General features: G+C 33.7%; 2 protein-coding genes across 2 annotated transcripts; both read right to left on the bottom strand.

The window, feature by feature from the left end:
• Nucleotides 1-3376: 3376 nt before the first annotated feature.
• LOC112505942 lies at nt 3377-4991 on the bottom strand. The gene is made up of 2 exons (XM_025109976.1): nt 4766-4991; nt 3377-3811 (listed from the first exon to the last, which is right to left on the bottom strand). Exons 1-2 carry the CDS (start codon nt 4877-4879, stop codon nt 3377-3379), a joined length of 549 nt encoding a protein of 182 aa, XP_024965744.1. The 5' UTR covers nt 4880-4991.
• Nucleotides 4992-5442: 451 nt separating this feature from the next.
• LOC112505940 (mitogen-activated protein kinase-binding protein 1) lies at nt 5443-15358 on the bottom strand. The gene is made up of 18 exons (XM_025109975.1): nt 15311-15358; nt 14951-15169; nt 13615-13723; nt 13082-13456; nt 12940-12995; nt 12056-12302; nt 11798-11853; nt 11421-11637; nt 11169-11332; nt 10912-11054; nt 10727-10828; nt 9787-9925; nt 9089-9175; nt 8840-9001; nt 7649-7951; nt 6617-6783; nt 6409-6524; nt 5443-5765 (listed from the first exon to the last, which is right to left on the bottom strand). The coding sequence occupies exons 1-18, from the start codon at nt 15356-15358 to the stop codon at nt 5443-5445; spliced, it is 3033 nt and encodes a 1010-aa protein (XP_024965743.1).
• Nucleotides 15359-16656: the final 1298 nt, after the last annotated feature.

Genomic DNA, 16656 nt, shown 5'->3' with positions numbered 1-16656 from the left:
AATGGAAGTTAATCTGAGAAGCGTAGGAAGGGATCTCCCTTGGATCAATCCTCGTATCAAACGAGATTCATGAGTGCGTTTAAGATTAAAGGTGATCAAGAGTCAAAATCCCTTCTTACATTTCTCTATTTAACTTTTATTCTCACACAATACTTCGCCATAACTATAAGCTCTTTTTCCATAAATAATATAACTACAACTTTTTTCATATGTATAATATGACTATAACTTTTTCTTAATAAGAAAAATATAAGTACGTTAAAAAAATTATTTATTTCTAATGGAATTTTTTTATTCTTATTTGTTAAATATATGTTTATATTACAAATTTCCAATAATATGCTTATATAAGACTAATTACTTATGTATATTTATTCTCCTATCATATCCATAATGACATTCTAACTTCTTTCTCAGGATTCTAAAATTCATCGTTGTCTTTTATTGTCTTCCATAACTTATCAATTCATTAAGTCACTATTGATTTATAGTAATGAAGGTATTCTATGATAACTCCAGACCATTTACGGTCGTCAAAAAAACATTCATGATTTGTACAAGATGCTCTTACTTAATCTGTCATCAACAAAAAAATACATTAAAATATTTAATTAATAATTAAAAAAGACTTCATTATTTAAAAATATGGTATAAGTGAACAAAATTAATTTTTGTTTTTAATTGTCTGAATTTCAGCATTTTTTTATTCAAATAATTTAAAATAATAAATGGTAAAAATGTATGAAAAGGGAATTAGATGATTGATGTTGATGATGAAAATGAAATAATGGAAGACGATCAAAATGGCACGCTTAGATATATAATATATATATATACACACACAGGAATTTTGTCAATGCATTTGTAATTATATCAAATTATTATGTTTTCATCATTATTATTCTTCATTATTACCCCATTTATATATACTATTCTTTTTTAAACATTTATTTATTTCAATATAATATAGCAATTTTTGACATTTTACATGAGCACAATGGTTGTTTATGGTACAAGGTCAGACATAATGATTCAAAAAGTTAAATAATTAATAATAAATATATATATATTCAAAATTAAAATATTTTATAGACTATTTAAATTATATATATCCTATTGGAAATCAATAAATACACTAAAATCTAAATCGTACAAGTTATTCACTAAAAAATTTTGTTACAGTCGAAATTTCCAAATAAATTATTTGAAGTTTTGAAATGGATTTCATATCAGAGAATTATGACTAAGTGTATCTGTAACAAATAAACTGAATTTTCATTAGTCGGTTGTTTTATTCATATCATTACATTTATATAAAGGATAAATAAAAAGAGGATGATTAAACGAGAACATTGTTAAAATAAGAGGAAAAAATGGCTAATTCACATGTGAATTTACATGCGATTATGAAATACGATCAACAAAAGGGTGAGCAGACGAACTGACCCACGACTTCAAGTCACAGCTAAAATTGCATGACCCCTTAATCTTTTGTTTTTAATATAGGTAAATTTTATTTTATATAATATTAAAAATATTGCTTTGATTTTAAGGGTAAAAACAAAAAGAAAATTGGGTTTCTCCAAATTTTATAATGTAAAATTTGCATCAAAATCATCGCTCATTTTTTCTTTATATATATATAAAAATTGAAAGGTGAAAAGTTAAAGATAATCTTTTTTGCTTTTGTTTGAAGTTATTTGGAAAAAAGAAATTCAATTGACTTGTTCAATCTTGACGATTGAATATAAATAGGTTATTAYGAGTTCGAACAAGCCATTATGGTGAAATCGATAGACACGTTGCTCTTAGAAAATCTGATTATCTTCTCCTTGCTAAGCGACCCGACATTATTTCATTTCTTTTTCATGTACATCGATTATAAGAAAGGAGAGAGTCGCTCCTTCCCGTATGGAGTTCGGAACCCGAAGGCAATCGATGAGGGCTGATCCGTTATATAATAGAACGAAGTGAACAAGTTGTCCATATCTTATTTTCTTTGAATTAAATGTATATTATAAAAATCAATAATTATTGGTATAATGGTGACTTTTGACTTTTGAGGTTGGTTTTCATACTCGCATGTTAGTTGCATTTGGGAATGTTAAGCTCACTTTCTGAGGGTTAATTAGCTTTGTGTTGTATGAATTTACACATCGATATAATATAGGAATCAAATAAACTCAGTATATTTTATATAATAACGATAAAAAATTTGTCACTTTAGTAAAAAAAACAAACTTAATGAAATCATCACTGCAACGTCATGGATCTTACAGCAGCAGGGTATAACACCCATGGAGATAACCCTACGGCTTAGATCTTAAATTTGATCTCCATTGGTCATCGGTTTGAATTTTTTTTAGGACTACCATAAGTTTTTTCAACTATCATTCTGAGGACCTCACGTATTCACAGAGATGCATGCAAGTTAGCCTTGACCCTGTACTTATTATAGTAATGCTAGAAGGGTACTCGCACAATGCAGTGAGATATATCTTCATTTTATTTTTTGTCTCTGTTGATATAATACGATTTATGTGATTTTGAGAAAGATAATGTTTTTTTACGATTTAGTGAAGTAATTTATTTATGGCTTAACAATAAAATTTTATAAAGATAATGGTTCTGTTAGAACTCAATGATTATCCTAATTATATTTTAAATTTTTTATATTTAAAATGAAGATTTTTATTCTGTATTTGATTATGTTTATCTGTAACTAGTTATACGAATTCAAAAATAAAGCTTTAATAAATTATACTTACACATAATTTACTTATAATCTTAAATTTTAAGTAATATGCATTAATACACAGTACTTCATACATAAAGAATGGTTTTTAAAAGTTTTTTTCGAATCTTTATAATATAGTATAGATGATTGAATTACCTTACATATATGTGGTTTGGTGCTTTTAAAATATGTTGTCCCTATTTTGACAAGTTAACAAAACATTCCCTTTTGGTTGCAGTTCTTAACAAGTCGGGTCCATGTAAACATTTTTTTTAACGAGGTGCACCTATAGTTGAAGTTCTTTTAACAATTGGGTCGCTTTAATTAATTAATGAGTTGGGCCAAATGGTTGCATCAAAGATTCATTTCATTAGGAATATGCAACCACAGAAGCCCAGCTTAATAGTTTTTTCAAAATAAGGACCGGATCCTTTAAAAACACCAAACCTCAAGGACATAAAATGTAATTCACTCCAAAAATAAACAACACTATCGCAGTAGTCAATGCACATCAAAAGTTACCAAGGATCAATTAGTTTTTGATAAGTGCAATTTTCCCTTGGATCCAAAAAGAAATATACGTCAGGGAAAAGTAACCCCATAACTGTTGGGAGCATATTAGTATGAAATGAAAGCAAGCTATAGAGTTGTGCAGTTTTCCTTTAGTAACTCAATAACCCTTTGTGATAAACTCTCAGCAAACTTTCCCAACAATGGTTCAAAACCTGGGATATCGATTTTCACATCCCCATATGAACTTGCAAATTTGGCAATTTCATGCACATTTTTAGCTATTGATGGAAGCATTTCTGCTGTCTCAGCATAAAACTCAGCTTCAGGTCCTTCGCGTGTTGGCATTACGTCTTTTAGTTTTGAAAATACCTCGAGGGCAGTCTCGCTTGAGGCTGCTAAACTTCTTAATGCTTCTTTACAAGCGTCCAAGGTCTTGAGTTTTATGATCGGCAACTTATCAGCTTTTGTTGGCTTTGCTGAGGAAGAACATGAATTACTTTGAGAGGCAGCAATGTGGTTCGGGCTTAGCAAGTTTAGTGTTGTGTTCGATCTCATCATGCCCTGTCATTCATCAATTGATCAAAAGATTAAAAGATGTTCAATAAAGTTGCTATTGGAGTTGGATATAATTCTTAAAAATTGCAATGTTCGACTTAACAATTAGTAACAATAACTTTTGACTATGAGGTAAATGACTCGAATAAACTTAAAAATTTTACTTGGTTGCTATTTAGTGGAACGACTATTTTTTTCTCAATTTTGTGCAACAAACATTCTATTTTTTCTATTTGGTATCCGTTTCTAACGGTAGGTAGATCTTGTAACTATTAATGAAGTGGATGTCAAGTTGTGAAATAGTTTTGCTACCCAGCACGGTGATCTCATCTTGCTTGCTTGGAGAGAGGAAGCTCAATTGGTGATAGGTAGGCAGTTCTGAAAAGTCCTCAAATCATTCAATGTTATATCAAAATCAAGAAATGTCGCATAGGTTGAAAACAGTTATCAGGTAACATGTACGAAACAAGAACTGAGCATTTGTTACACTGATTGAGAAAAAATGCAGCGTTAAGTAAAACATAAATCACAACAAACTTCATTACATTCTAAAAGCGTACTGAAGACTTACTTAAGCTCCGAACCCTATTCAGCAGTTGAAAAAACCAATTCAATCCTTCAATCCAACCATCGGACAGAAGTTTTGGTGCATTTTATCCGAACTATAGGTGAATCTCAAAATTGATAGCATCAACAAAATGCAATGATAACAGCAGGCAAGTAGGTAATTTTAGCTTGAAACGTAGCAGAAAAGGAAATGTTTCAATTTTTGTTGAACACCCCACAAATGTTTCAATTTTGCAATTTTTGAAGTAGAAAATATTTATATTCGCCAAATGAAACTCACACAAATGCCTCACCGTTGGTGAGGTTAGAACTAGATACCAGTGGGCCAAAGCGCTTTGGTATATTGTTGCAATTTTCATGGTCGGAAGAAGGGAGTAATGTTTGTTGATATACCTGTCTGCTACAACTTCCCCTTTCTGAATCCTCCTGCTCAGTCACAGACAAGTCCGTTAGATTGGTGAGGTTGGTTTCTTTGCACCCGTTTATAGTTTCACCAGTATCATTCATGGGCAGCTTTTGGCCACGAAGAAGATCCCGCCCTACAGTAAACCGTGCAGAATAGCTTTTTCTCGAGGAAGATTTCGGTGCTTCTGTCTGAGAAAGCAGAAGAAACTATCAATGAGTTTATCAAATAATCATCATGATTAAAACATCATATTCCTACCAATATGTATGTATGCAATATGAGAAATATCTAATTAGACTTCCTAGAGATATATATATATATATATATATATACTTCTACTAATCTCATGGGAAAGATTATAGGCAACAAAATCGCTAGTGGCCCTGAAGAGACTCGTATATATACTTTCAGTGATTTGTTACTGATGTTTTGTTCTATCGAAATCTAGGAGCAGCATTTTGATCAAGTGAAGATAGAATTATTTCGAAGTTGAGATTATGTATTCAAGATTGCATCAATGCTATGTATTGATTTGGCCCAAACAATTTCTTACATTCTCATTTGTTGGAGGACATTTAAGACACATGACTAATTTATGGGTCCATTGCAATTTTCTAGGAGGAAGGGTATATTTTCTTTCATCTGACACATAGTAAAGCTCCAATTAAAGACTAGTAACCTTGAAGTTTGCTGAATTATTGCCAGAATTCAGGATGCAATTATCAGGGATTTGGTTCACAGATGTTGAAAGTTGCAACTGCTCCGAACTTCCATGGGTAAATTCTTCGGGTGAATCACTTGCTTCATTGCACTGATGCTGACCAATGATGTTGCTCAAACAGGCAGAATCATTCAATCCGATATGAACATTTAGGCATGCAGCCGGCTCAACATCATGGTGGTTGTAAGAGGTGCCACTCAAACAAAATTTGGCTGCACCATGATTCATGGACTCGATGTCGGTTGTCTCTAAAGCATGGCTCTGTGCTGCAAAAAGTCATCAATGTTGAGGAAATAAGTGGTCAATTGGACTACATTAAACTCTTGGGTGATCTTGGAGAGAAATAGTCCTTCAATCAGATGAGTAGAAATTGTAATCCTATATCTTGGTGTAAATAGATGACGAGTATGAAGAACGCTTTTCTGCAAACACATGAAATTCTGCAACCCATAGAACATTCAAGGCGTTTTAGCTCGTAGATAGCAGCATAGGTAAATACACAAAATACTCCACTGTAGGCACGTTTGACTTTTGAGGTCAAGCAACAATTAACTTGAAAACTGATAGATTCCTTGTATCTAACAGAATTTGACAAGTGCGTTGATGAATAACGAATAATACAAAAGATTGCAGGAGTTGAATATAAATATAAAATTTATTGAAAATTAAAATTTAAAAGTCATAGTTAAAACTTCAAGTCGGACTTACATTTTTTTCCTGGAAGGAAGTAATGAGTTAAACATGCATCAAGTCATCAGTAATCAGTATTACACTATTACTAATGCCTTAAAAGAGCATAAGGTGTTGTTTGTTTTTTGAAAGATGTGTAATCTAACAGGATCAAATCAGATACGAACTTGATTTTACTCATCATGCAATACTAACAGGAGGATTTTGGTTTGGACTTACATAAATTTGAAGATAAGGGCACACTTCGTTCCTTGGTGTTGTAAGCCTCAGGAGAATTTAGAAGATCTAAACATACAGTATGAATAGTTAACCAACGTTTGTCCAATGCAAAGCTCCTGTAGCAGATTTATATAATAACCCATAATGTTAGGACTGAACTGTACGACCAATGGATACTCTTCTAAATATTTCAGCTAATAGTTAATACCTGCAAGCTCCTTGGGTAGTTGAAGCTTTGCTGTTACTCGTACCAGATGAACTACTTCGAGTAAATCTCTCTGTATTATGGTTGGATGGCGTATGTAGTACAAGGTCCACAGGAGCATTTCCCCCACTAAGTGATTTTGAGGGAGAATGGTCTTCTCGTTCAGCTACCTGGCACCAAATAACAATGCAAGTATTTAAGGGCTAAAAAACTGTACGAATAAAGTAGACATTTGGTATACTTGGAATGGGAATAGGATAGGGTTCACATTTCTACAGCAATGTTCTATCCTATATACCACATTAATTGTAGTCAGACTAGATTTTTCTCTTTGCAGTATATATACGGCAAAGGAACTTACACACCCTCCTCACCCTTGGTGAGATTTGAACCCCTCCTGGAAGGCTAGGCTCTAATAGTAACCTGGATATTGTCAGACCAAAGGCCCATTGATTAGAAATTTGTCATTCCCATATTACTTACTCTTCCATCTTCTTTCCTTAACTTTCAAGTATTAGTTTTTGCATCTCTAGATCACATACTCTGTCATCTTCTTCCCTTTACTTATCTTTCAAGAATTACTTATAGTCTATGATCATGAGAATAATAAAGAGCATCAACAAGACAGAACTTCATCCTAGCTCTTAATCATAGTTCTGTATTACTTGGACGCTGATAAACTATCTCATCACCAGAAAAACCTCAATACGGTTCCATTAGGTGATTCGGGTATATGTATACATCTACCTGATGAAGTCTTTGAGAATATTCAAGGTGAATTGAGTTCATACTCTCACTGCCAATAAGGCTTGGGCCTTTGGGCTTCTCCCCAAAGGTCACTAGTCCAATTCCCTCCCAAGGGCACTTGCAATTTTCCTGGCTGTTCTCTAGGGACTCGTGGGATTAGTCAAGGTGCGTGCAAGCTGGCTGAGACACCCACAATTAACAAAACAAATTTGAAAATACAGAAAAGCATCTACTGCATTAGGCCTTTATTTTTTGTTTATGTACGTTTCGGATATTTTTTGTCTGTACCTCGCATAATATAGGATCCATGGGGATAACCAAAGGACTGGTGACTTTGGATTTTGCCCACTGTGGAAGTCTTGAGACACTAAATCTGAATGTCGACGTCTCTTGAGGGCATTTTCCTTCACAAAGCACAGCTCTAGCTGTGCGTTGCGATCTGAGATAATTTTCTTCGAAATAATTGATTTGAGCACATTGAGCAATTGTACTTGGGGACAATGAACAAAATTTTTCCTTGATCCTTTGCAACATTCTTGAGGTCAAAAGTGTAGGCACTTTCCAAATAAATATACATCCATCACTTCCTACCTGAGAACATCAATTAAGTTGACAGTAAGCAAAGGGCATAAAACAACAGTTTAGTTTAATTTCTATTAGGAGAGAGCTGAATTTTTGGATTTTCTAACTTCTTTGCTTTTGTCTATCTGTACTTAAAATCTTACTGGACATCACTGTTAGTCAAAGTAAATCTATAATTATGAGCAATTAAGTGTGCTATGATTTTATTCTAATAAGATTGTAATTGATCATAAATATCTAGTAAAATTTTATAAACATAAATATCTTTTTAAGTATGTTGTCGGTTTAATAGTTACATAATCGAAGCTGCTAAGAAAAGCACATGGTTATTAGGTTGAGTTACTAGCTTAAAGAATCTTTAATCCTAATCCTAGATCAAGCCACTTTAAAAGGTCTGAAACATTTCTGATCCACCACTCCAGTTGTAGCATGCCTTTGAGCTACTAAAGCTTATTATGAGGGAGGTTTAGGGGAAAGCATACATATGCAGTAAGAATTGAGGAACCAAGTTTATATTGTAGATATATATATCTGGAATTTCAAGCTAACCATCTGTTGGAAGTAAGGAAACATCAAAGAATTTATTTAGAATCTTTTGTTCTTATTCTGGCTAAATTACTATTTCAAAGATTTTAGCAGCATGATGTGAAAGGAAAAAAAAAAGAAGTAGAAACATTTGAAGAAGAGATAATATTACACCATGGTAACAGCTGCGAGCATACTTAATATAAATCCTAGTGTCATATGTTAGACGATGATGTAAATTCATGTAAAAGGCTGCAAAATACAATATATAATCGAGGGATTTTGTGATTATAATAGCATAATGGGGAGTATCTATTTTACAGGAAAAAGATAATGACTGAAAATGTAAAACACCATCAATTATTTACTCACAGAAACCAGATGCTTGCAGTCAGGTAAAAAGATGATCCCATTAATGGCTTCACCATGCCCCATTCCAAATGCAACCATCTCGCCACTCATAAAATCATACATGCAAATAGACTTATCAGAGTAAGAGCACACCAAGTAGCTGCAACTTGGGTCTAGAACAACCTGAGGAGCAAATTTGTTAGCAAAGTGATCAACTTCGATCCAGGTCAAGTGATATTGATACCATGCTGAACATATAAGAACACTTACTTTTATTGGATCTCCGAAATCTCCGCTCTGCTTAAATGATCTAATTACTTGCCCAGCAGCAATGTCAAACATGTTTATCCTCTTATCCTATAGTAGCAAATTAACTTGGTCACAATATTGGTAGCTCCAAAGCACATGATAAAAATAATGTCTTAGGTGCTGCTAACATTTGTATAAATTGGTACTATATATTTTCATAGATAATGACTGAAACTGATAGAAGTCAGCGGGCGTATAGGATGGTATACATCACTCATGTGAACCATCTAAAAGTTTAGGAAATATATACGATGTCAGGGGTGGGTTCCATTGGGAACCAACTATTCGTAATGAATAACACTGAGTAATCATGAATCTCATGCATTTTCATTATTTATGATTTAATGCATTTTTATCATAATATTATGTATTTTTGTCATACATATCATGTATTCTTATCATTAATATCATGTATTTTCATTATATATAACAACATTCATCATGAAAAAATTTCATTATTCAGCGTTATTCATCATGAATAGTTGGTTCCCCTTTCTCAATGAATTTGTAATTCTAATTTGAACCCACCCCTACAATGTTATTCATGTATCATCTAATATGCATTTCAAGTTTTCAACTCTAATTGATATAATTAGCTTAGTTTCCATCTACGGCTCCAAGCATGGAAGCTACCAAAATGGAAATTCAAATGCACTTGCCTGCCCCACTGTGACAGCAGTCTCTGTCGTTGGATCCATGGCTATATCATATACAGTTCCACAAGATGCGATATGCTGATGTGAATGAGAAATATCATACTCCATACCCCTTCCAGCAACATCTCGAAGGATTAGAGACCTTCATAAACAATAGATATATCAAATCACTGTGAAGGCAATCTAGTGGAATTTAAAATAGACTTCCAATTTTCTGCACAAGTTAAATACTGTTAGTTATATACGCATGCCATCAGCTTCTAGATATATCTTATGTGTTAATGATTACTCCTTTTTGTTAAAAGAAATGCCTGAAACAGCATCACGAATTACAGTGAGATTCCAGGATCAACAGCTAATAATAGTCCAGTTCTTACTTCTGGACAGCTACGGAGCTACCTATTACAAAAAATCGCCATTTTCATCTTGATACTACTAAACGGAGAGAGAAACTACGTGACTTGGGAACATCAAACGACTATGATACTGGAAACTTTAGATCTATTGACTTGTCAATAGAAGCTCACCTCAGCCTTCAGACAATTCAAAAACTGGAAGAAGATTGACAGTAATGTTTATTCTTGTTTGAATGCTACACTTCACCGGTCAGTTGCACATATTTTAATTGGAACAAAGTCCGCTTTTAATGACTCATTTTAACCATCTTCTTTTCATTTCTTGGTGTCATTACTCAAACCTTTAGAAAAGTAATAAGCACCCTGCACTCGAAGCCAAAAGCCTAATCAAGGATATTTTAGATTTACTCGGTTATGATATAATTTTTTCTCAAAAAAATCTCTTACAGATTAATCATTTCAATACAAAGGAAGTACAATGGTAACATCGTCAATTGCTTTTTTTAGCGGTCACCCTAGTGTTTAATTTCTGAAGCAAGTAAAATTCTTTGAATACTATTGTGTTGTACAGCATAATAGAAACTCACCTATCAGAACTACAACTGATGATCTTCCGCCCATTTCCAGTGAGTTTTACCGAAGTCACAGCAGCTGAATGATCATCAATACTTGCTATCAAATCAAAATTCCTGATATGGGAAATGCATATCAAAATCAAAATGACAAGAAACTCTAAAATTGTCTATGAAAGGGTAAAAGTGACAAATCAAACCTGTTTACATCAAAAAGTTGTATCATTCTGTCTCCTCCTCCTGAAGCTAGAAAATAGTAGCTTTCTAAATCCTCAGCAGAATTCATTTTCTTTTTGATTGGCAAGCTGAAATCTAAAGAAAGAATTTCTGCTTTATGAACATCCTGCAAGCATAGTCGATCAGTGTGCTTAGGTCCAATAAGAGGCATAAAACAAAACAGGGAAACAAGATTTTGAGCATGCAATCATTGATAAATTGAACTTTATCATCTCAAAACCTGTATGCATGTATAGTCAGTTGTGTTTAAGTTAAAGATATGCAGGTTTCCATCAGAATCACCAGCAGCAAGGTGCTTTCCATCTGAACTAACTGCCATAGATCGATACCCTTGAGTGATAACACCTGATACTACTGATTCACGTTCAAAAGTTCCAGCACCTACTGCAGAGAGAGAAAAATGAGTAAATCAATGACTAACAACACCATATTGAGATACTTTAACGTAAAAACCATAGAATCATGATTTTACCTAAACAGGACGTGCCAACTGGTTCTGGTGGTTCAGATTGCAAGGCAAGATCCCATAGCCTAATAGTACCATCTGCTGAACATGTTGCAAAGGAAACTCCACCATTGCAACCTCTAGCAACGCATGCAAGAGAAGGATCATGCATGTTTTCACATGAAAGATTCTGGACATCCCATATACAGGCACTATGTGAAACTAGCACACAACACTTGGTAGCCTAAACAACACAACAATTGTTTATCGGACTGAGTTGTCATAATGTAAATATTTCCAATATAAAGATCGGTACATACTTAATTAGCAATAAGAATATACTAATTAAAGAAGAATCAAAACTGAGGTTTTTGAAATCAATTAATGAAATATTGAACAATCACCTGGAATTTTCCATGAATGTTCCAAATATAGAGACTATGGTCTCTGTAGACCACCACTGCAAGATAGAAGGCTTAGGCATGATTCTTGATCCCTTACTCGAAAACTTGATTATGTATAAACATGGATAATGATGTTCTTGAATAATTGCTCAAAAAGAAAATAAGGTAAATGTAAAACATCATGAAGCTAGCCTGCCTCCAGGCCATTGTTGGATACCATTAAGAAATTTGAAATCCCTAATATTGAATGATGCTTACCAAGCTTTTCTGAGTTGGAGAATTGACAAGCTATTGCATCTGGAAAGGTAGGTGGGTGTTGAATTCCCTCTTGGGAGACTTCCGAGTGGCATTGGGTATTGGATGTCTTGTTGCTTTGTTTGTCTTCACTATACTGTAAGCTTCCAGCATATCCAAGGGAACCAACGGTGTACAGCTTTACCACTCCATTATTGCATGCACAAGCAATGAACTCTCTTGATGCAGATAATGCATAGCCTTTCTCAACCTAATAGTTGTATATAGAAAATAGGTGGAACACGACAAATTATGAGAAAAATATAAAGGCAAAGATCAAAAGTTCATATGCACCTGACTGGCAACACTTTACAACAAAAGAAAAACGATTTAGGCAAGAACAAAAAATATGTGCCAACTTTTTAAGATATGCATGACAAGGATATTGCATGAATAAAGATTATTTGCAATATGACTTGATGAGATTATATTGGGATAGCCAGTCAACTATTTCATATGCCAAGAATCAAGTATTCCACGAGAGAACAAGCACATTTGGGTTGGTTGCCATTTGATCAGAGACCGTGTTGTAGGGACGCATAAAGACCCTCCATCGATCCAACAGGTAGGCATTAGGACCGAGCACCAACTTGCAAACATTCTCACAAAGCCATGACGGAAATCACAAAGACAGTTTATTTGTAACAAATTGGGCATGATTAACATCTTCGCTCCAACTTGAGGAGTCTTGGATGTGGTAAATTAGGGTTTAACTTTCTTGTTTGTAAAAGTATGTTTGCCTTATATAGATTCCTAAGTTGTATATATCATCATGCAATCCTCTGTTGTTAAGCTATATAGAAAATACTTGATTTCCTGAATATGGATTTACATGTCATGGCATTTACCTTTAGATTCACCGAATGTGTAATTGTCAACCCACCGTGTAGAAGGCATAAAACACCTATAAGCCAAAAAAGAAAAAAAATTGACATGTAAATACAAACTTAAACAGATTCAATCCATGAAAAAGCAATGCAGACCATCTACCTGAATCGGTTAACGCATAAACAAGTACCAGTTCACCACTCTTGCCATCAGCTAGATTCCCTTTAGTCTTCAAAGATGATGTGATAGCTATAAATGTACAACCTTTGTGATGACCGAGATTAACAGTTTTTCCATGCATACTAGGTGATAATGAGTCCGTTTTAGCTCGAGATTTGGTAGGCAATCCAACTGTCCATGTCTTCAAATGCCTCTTTCCAGCAGTCAAGATGAAATTTGCATCCACTGAAAAGCTAACAGATGCCACAGCCGAAAAAGATGAACATGCTTTCAGCTTTTTAACTAGTCTCCCACTTCGCCAATCCCAAAGGCATAGGTATCCATCTTGAGGGAATCCAACCGATACTAGATGCTTACCTGGATATTTAAGAAGATGGATTAGAGGAAGATGCAGATCATGAATGAACATAATATGTTCCCGGATAACATTGATAATTCATTTTCAAGCAAGCAAGAATGTCAATGGAGTATATTTAAAAAGATATCAGAGAGATAACTGACTTGCTTCAACTAACCATCAGGTGAAAAAGCCATGCAAGCTACACCATATCGATGGCCTTTCAGTTCTGAAACAGAAGCCAAAGTTGCAGAGCTCCACACCACTATGGCAGGTTGGTGTCCTGACTGTGAATGATGTAATATACAGAAAATTCAAGTAGTTTATAATTTCATAAAGTTTTACCCAGGAGCGTATTCCAACACTTCTACTGGGAAATATCACAGATAGATATTGCACTTTAAGGCAATCATTGACCAAGATGAAATAATATAGTAAAAGAAGATAAAAACCAAGGTGGAAAAAGAATACAGTACATTAAGCATTTATCCAATGAATGAAAGCAACATAATACTTGCAAGCATTCAGTCAGTAAAGCCTTTTCTGATTATGCAAGTACATTTTTTTGAAGTTTACCCATGCAGGAGAATCTATAAAGTAAACTTATTCTCTGTGTTCGTCCGAAGAATTGAAGCAGCCACACTTGGCTGCTATTCAAATTTCTGTTGCATAGTGTGAAAGCCTATTATATCAGAGTTCTACAGACTAAATGAAATCAACGGATGAATCCCCAAGCAACTAGCTTATGAAATTCTATATTTATGTGACAAAATTATTTATGCAAGGATTTCGGTCTTTCCAACCAAGAATATATTGCACAAAATATAAAGAATAGATAAAAGGTGACATTGACATTGTTGATACGTACAAAATATGTAAGATCACAAGCAAGGTCTCTGATCCAAGTCTCTCTTAGTTGCATTTATGATCATATATGCATGCATTAGGGTGTTGCTCAGTATGTACACATTACTGGTCCTCTGACGGTAAGTAGGGTTAAGAGCATATCAACTTTAACAAATCAAATTAGCACTACTTGCAATCGCATTTAGAATCCAGAAAGATCAAAGATGTATGTAATTAAGAATACTAAACTTGAAAATACTTTAGTAACTTTAACAAATCAAATAGCAATCCCAGTTTAGAATCCACTTTCTAGAATCCGAAAAGATCAAATATACATGTCACTATGAGCTGTAAACTTTAATATACTAAGTATTGTTACGTTTAAGAGAAAAAAGTTATTAACTAATAAGGAGCTTTATTTGTTTATTTTTTGATCAGCAATTCAACAAAATCTTTACTTCCTGTATGCAAACAGGCCCAATTAACAAAGATAAAGGTGATCCTAACTCCATACCAGGAAAAAGAATTCAGTAGTCAAAACAACAAACTGGCCATTTTTCTAATGCAACAAAAATTCCAGTCAACCCCAAAAGGCAAACTCGGAGATTATTTCCTTCGGATGTATAAAGTAATATACTGCAAAACTCAGAACTGTATTGGAAATAGACCTCTCCAGCTGCAACGTAACTTCCATCTTGAGAGACAGCAACACAGGTCAACGGCTTGGGCGAACGATTAGACACGATAAGGTGTGACTGGGTCCCTAAATCGACGTCGTAAAGCACCACAACACACCCTGCGATATAAACAAACTTGGAATCGTAAAAGCTAGAAGCCAATCCGTTGCCATTCGTCGTCGTTAACCCAATAATCTCTTCCAAATCGAACTGCAGATTCAAAATACAAATAATCAGTTCCAACAAATTCGCTAGAACTAAAAACAAGCCCTCATACGTAAATTATATGAAAAGTTAGGGGCATTTGAAATGGATTAGAGGATGATGAATAAAAAATGGTTGATTAATAACCTTGGAACAAGAAGTCTGCGGCTTCTTGAGCTTGCGAGTTGGGTGCATCTTTGGACTTTGGATTCAAGAAACTAAGCCGTAGAGAAATGGGGGTTTGATTGAGTGATGTTCTTTACGGGAGAATGAAGCGGGAAATAAATGCAAATTAAACCCGCAATTGCATACGTTACATTTTGAATTTATTTTTGAACATTTAATGTCAAAATAATTAAAATGATATCGTAATAATTAAATAATTGTAAAAACATATTTAAAATGATATCCTAATAATTAAATAATTGTAAAAACATATTTATATAAAGCTTATTGAAAATTATAAGATGTGTAATTGAAAAAAAAACCCTCAAAACTTATTGAAAATTTATTATTATTTTTAAAATGTCTCCGATAAATTCAATGCAAATGTCCCTTTGCTGATGTGCATTAATTATTCAATGTATAAAACATTTATTTCCTAATTTTTAGTTAGTTTATTTTCTTTTATCTCAACCTTGAGTCTTTTTTATTGCATTATTTTTCATTTGTTTATATTTGGAGCTAAATTAAGTGATTAGTTTGTCTTTGCACCATTAGAGTAGAAAATCTTTAAACTTGAAAACATATTGTTTTGTGCTGTAACATTCCAACAGCATTAAATTGTCATGAAATGACTTTTTGGGAAGAGCTTAATGATTCAACTGTCGTTTAAGGAATAAGACAATTTTTTGTTAATCCGGTGGATAAAAACTTTTAGGGGCTGTTTGGTTCATGGATTTGGATGGAATTGAAAGGAATTGGAATGGCCAAATCCTTTGACCAAATTCCAATTACAATGTTTGGTTCATGGAATAAAAATGATGGAATCCTTTCAATTCCAATAAATTCCTTCATTCATGGATTTTACATTCCATGGCAATACCCTCGGATTTCAATTCCTTTCCGACAAATTCCTTCCCTAATCCAAATTCATTCCAATACCATGCAACCAAACGCAATCACAAGGCATGGTCAAATTCCATGAAATTCCATTTCATTCCTTCAAAGTCAAATTCATTTGATGAATTTCAATTCCATCGAATTCCATTCTACGAACCAAACGCCCCCTTACAGTTGGGTTAGAGGATTTTGGTGGTTACTTTTGTTTTGATGTGATGCTACATTTCAGCCTTTTGTCTTTTTTTTGGGAACATTTGTTTTTCCAAAGCTTTTGTCATCTTGTTGGGCTCTTTTGTATAAATAGGACCTCATGGTATCTCATAAAATCATCCCAAATCAATTCCAAAACTGATTTCTCTCTCCAGACTTTGAAGCAATTTAAGTTTCGTAATTATTTTTAAGTTTGTTCTTTACTTTCCGTCTTTTACTTC

Source organism: Cynara cardunculus (genome assembly GCF_001531365.2).
Source record: "Cynara cardunculus var. scolymus isolate 2C chromosome LG 2, CcrdV1, whole genome shotgun sequence".
NCBI lineage: Eukaryota > Viridiplantae > Streptophyta > Magnoliopsida > Asterales > Asteraceae > Cynara > Cynara cardunculus.
The sequence above is the reverse complement of the archived record's forward strand: the minus strand, read 5'-3'. Positions and strand labels throughout refer to the sequence as shown.